At 42.2% G+C, this 4,231-nt stretch overlaps 1 protein-coding gene across 1 annotated transcript; it reads left to right on the top strand.

Annotated features, from left to right (window-relative positions):
* Positions 1-898: 898 nt before the first annotated feature.
* On the top strand, positions 899-2,398 carry LOC124868641 (golgin subfamily A member 6-like protein 2). The gene has a single exon (XM_047366110.1). The coding sequence runs from the start codon at positions 899-901 to the stop codon at positions 2,396-2,398; it is 1,500 nt and encodes a 499-aa protein (XP_047222066.1).
* Positions 2,399-4,231: the final 1,833 nt, after the last annotated feature.

Genomic DNA, 4,231 nt, shown 5'->3' with positions numbered 1-4,231 from the left:
CTTTACACTACACTCTCATCACTAAAATCGTGATTAACTTTTCATGTTGCTCAGTGTAAGTTTAGAATCCAGGGACCTCAAAAAATAACATTTAAGCCCAAATTAAAAAGCATGGCAAAGAAATGTGTAAGGAGAAGTTTTAAATTCTTTGGATAACTGCTCATATTTTGATTTAAATACGGTTTTCTGATACTCTCACAGTAATAGGAATTTATTTTTATTTAATAACCACTGCAGGCCTTTGACCTATGTGGGTGGGACTGATTGTTGCCAGGAAACAAGAACTGGCCATCTATTCTATGACATCATTGCTTGTGTTCCTCCATGACATCATCACCAGTGACTTTGATGACCTTAAAATCTACAGACATCAAGTGATTCCAGTTCTCGTGAACCCTTGTAGCGAATGCGTCTCTTGAGTGACTTCCTTGCGTCTAGAGAAACACTGTTTTTCAAAGAGTGAAGACAAATCAGTCCAGTCATCATTCAAAGAAGCTTTGTGTTGAAAACTAAGCTTTGTGCTCAAAACCTACCAACAGATCTTTTATCTATGGAGTCTGTCAGCAGATATTCAGCTGTGGAAGCTACCTGCCGTCAGCTAGAAACACTGGAATTTATCAACTCCTCAATCCGTGATAACAAATCTGGTGAGTTGAACTCTGTGCCCTCAGCTCCAGCCCCTGATCAGAGGCCAGCGTCTCCCCCGAAGCCTGAAGACGCAAAAACACATCCAATTTTAAAACTTCTTCAAAGTAAGACAGCTGTTGAAGGAGGCAGTGCTGATAAAAACACCAGAGCTACTGTCTTGGTGTCAGAGTTGGAGTTTCATGCGGCCTTAAGCTCCAAAGAAGGGAAGATCTCAGCACTTGAACAAAGAAATGCCACATTATCAGAAAATATGAATATTCTCGTCGCACAGCTTCAGCAAATGGAGTTAGTGCGCCAACATGCCAACGAGACGGTGAGGCAGATCAAGTTTGAGTTAGCTGATGAAAGAAATAAGGTGCAGGGAGCTGCAATCTTCTTGCAACAATTAGCTAGAGAAGGTGCATCGGTCCACAAACATGAGAACGACCAGGAGAAAAAGGCTTTGAGAGATGAAGTGATGAAGTTGACACAGATAATAGAAAAGCTGCAAACTGAGCATGAAACTGAGGTTGCTGTTCTGTATGATGAGCGGATTAAGACAAACAAAGACCGTCGAGATGCCATCAGAAGGGCCGACCAGCTGAAAGTATCTCTGATCTCAGAGAAGAACAAAACAGCAGAGACTGAGATCTGTTTAGCCAAGCAGATGGAAGAAACATCTAAACTTCAAGCTGCTCTGGTCAAAATGGAGAAAGATTTGGAGGAACATAGACAGCAGTGGGAGCAGGAAAAGGTCCGTCTCCTTACTAGTAACCAAGAAACATCTGAGGTGGAAAAGCTGAAATACCGTTTGGAGTCACAGATGGTTGAGCATGAAGATGAGGTTGCTGTTTTGTATAATGAGCTGATCAAAAGGAACGAGGACCGTCGAGATGCCATCAGAAAGGCCAACCAGCTGAAAGAAAACCTGGTTGAAGAGAAAAACAGAACAAAAGAGGCTGAGGACAGCTTAGTCCAGCAAAAGGAGGAAGCCTATAACCTACAGGTTGCTCTGGTCCAAATGGAGAAAGTTTTGGAGGAACAGCGACAGCAGTGGGAGCAGGAAAAATCTCATCTTCTAAGAACCAACCAACAGGAAAGAGATGAGTTGGAGCAGCTGAAACAGCAGTTAGAGTTACAGAAAGCTGAGGCAGAACAGGAGATTGCTGCTCTGCATTTGGAGCAGGAGAATAAAAACCAATACCATCAAGATGCTGCAAGAAAAGTTATGGAACTGGAAATGACTCTGGTTGCTGAGAAGACCAGAACAAAGGAGGCTGAGATCTGTTTAGCTGAACAAGGGCAGGAAACCTGGAAAATAAAGGCTGCCTTGGTCAAAATGGAACAAGACATGGAGAACCAAAAACTGCTCTGGGCCCAGGAAAAATCCAGTCTTCTGGAAGAGCAGCAGAAAACTGTCAGAAATGTGGAAGCAGCTATGAAAGAGGCTCTGGAGGTTCTGCATAATGAAAGGAAACAGTGGGAAACAGAGAAGTCCTGCCTTCTAGAGACAATTGCAACAACAAAGGAGTCTCTGAAAGAGATGGAGGGGGAGAGAAAAACCTCAACAGAGAGTCTGACGGAGAAACTGAAAGATCTGCAGCAGGAGATGGACACATTACAAGAAAAAAAACTTAAAAAGAAATCTTCCAGGAAAAGCATCTTCAGTGTCTTTAAAAGCTCTAAAAAGGATCCATCTCAGTCAGAAACTACCACTGCTAAACCTCCTGAAACCCTCCAACCAAACCAAACTGACAAAAACACTTCCTGAACCCTCTTTTCCCCAATTAGACCATAAACTTTATCCTTAACTTTCAACTGTCTACCTTGAACCCTGGACTTCCCAAACCTAAATACAGACAGTTTTCAACTATTTTCCCTGGACCCTTTCCTCCTGGAACCTTTTAATTTAGCCTGGCCATTTCCACTGGGTGAGAGAGGACTTAGTGACATTCATAGATCAGTCATTGCCTGAGAGACGTTTCTTAAAGCAGAATGAACCACAAACCCACAGCAGCAGTGAAATCTATGGTCCATGAAGTGGTTGTGGATTTTATTTGTGCCTCAGAACACTATGACTTTAAATGACTAATTTATCCTCTCTTTCCCACTGAAGACTGTAAGGAGATGTCATTCATTCCAACAATTCAAAATGCCTGGCACCCTCCCTCCACAAAAATATTTAAATGTTTTTTTGTAAATGAAAAAGTTCTGCCTCCCTATCAGGGCCTTTTTCTGGGGTAGATTTTGACCCTGATAATTTATTTTCACCCTGGTAAAAAGATTGGGGCTGCACGGTGGCACGGTTCTCAGGAGATCTTTCTGCATGGAGTTTGTATGTTCTCACCGTGCAGCTGTGGGTTCTCTCCGGGTACTCCGGCTTCCTCCCACTATTAAAATAATATGCCTTTTAGATAATTTAGGTGTTTTGTCTCTGTAAATAATGAATAAATAAGTAAATAAATAATAAAAAATAACAGAATTTTGTTTTTATAAAATTAATAAATGTTAAAACATACCAAAATGCACACACACACACACACACACACACACACACACACACACACACACACACACACACACACACACACACACACACACACACACACACACACACACACAGACACACACACACACACAGACATAATAATCCTGCCACGAGGGGTCCACAGTCCTGTGTGCTCCTGGTGCTGGTCCCAAGCCCAGATAAATGGAGAGGGTTATGTCAACAAAATAACTGAATTCAGTTCATTTCTAAAGCATAAATTCACAACAAATTATCTAAATCTCTTTACCAAAAAAGTCCAATTATTATACAGAAATATTTAGTCCAATCAATCCAGTCTGTTTGACTGAATTGAATGGACTGAAAGTAAGCTGCATACGTTGCAAGTTCAGTTCACTATTCCAATTAGTAAAAACAATTTTTCTATCCATGAAGTCCCTGACTTTGTAGGGATCCCTCATACTGAGCATGCATGTGGCGACAGTGGAGAGGAGAACTCTCTTTTGACAGGCAGAAACCTCCCACAGACCCACGCTCAGCGTGAGTATCCATCTGCCAAGAGTTTCGGGTCTTGAAAAGACATTGTATACACAGAACCACTGATCCAGGAGTACTCTCTATGTTAAAGAAAAAGTTAGGACTTAATGGCAGCAGTAGCTCCTTTAGTGGCTCCAGGATAGAAACACAGCTAAACATATAAGCTGTGTTTCAGCAGTAAAAGTCATGCACATACACAACAGAGTTAGCTGCAGCAATAGCTCCTTCAGTTAAATTAATTACCGTTGGCGCCTGTGCCTGGCTGTGCTTTCTCCTCTGTCCGTATCACTGCCTAGCCAGTCTCAGCCAGGTTGCTCCTTACAAAGCTAGTTGGGCTCCGCTATTTCTCGCTCACCCTGGCAAAACAATCACACTCGAGGCCTTCTGTCAGTAAGGAGAAAGACGGTGGAGGTCCACAGGTTCGGTTGACCATGATTATTACTCCTCCTGGACTATACACAAAAATCACTCAGGCTCTTGCCTCTTATTGCCTAAATCTTGGTGTAATATTCGACTCCTCTCTGGGCTTTGACTCATATAAAATCTCTGTTTTGTTCCTGT

Source organism: Girardinichthys multiradiatus, chromosome 5 (assembly GCF_021462225.1).
Source record: "Girardinichthys multiradiatus isolate DD_20200921_A chromosome 5, DD_fGirMul_XY1, whole genome shotgun sequence".
NCBI lineage: Eukaryota > Metazoa > Chordata > Actinopteri > Cyprinodontiformes > Goodeidae > Girardinichthys > Girardinichthys multiradiatus.
The sequence above is the reverse complement of the archived record's forward strand: the minus strand, read 5'-3'. Positions and strand labels throughout refer to the sequence as shown.

Bases quoted from the DNA above. Each gene is read 5' to 3' on its own strand.
- LOC124868641 (XM_047366110.1), top strand. From the start codon at position 899: ATGAATATTCTCGTCGCACAGCTTCAGCAAATGGAGTTAGTGCGCCAA.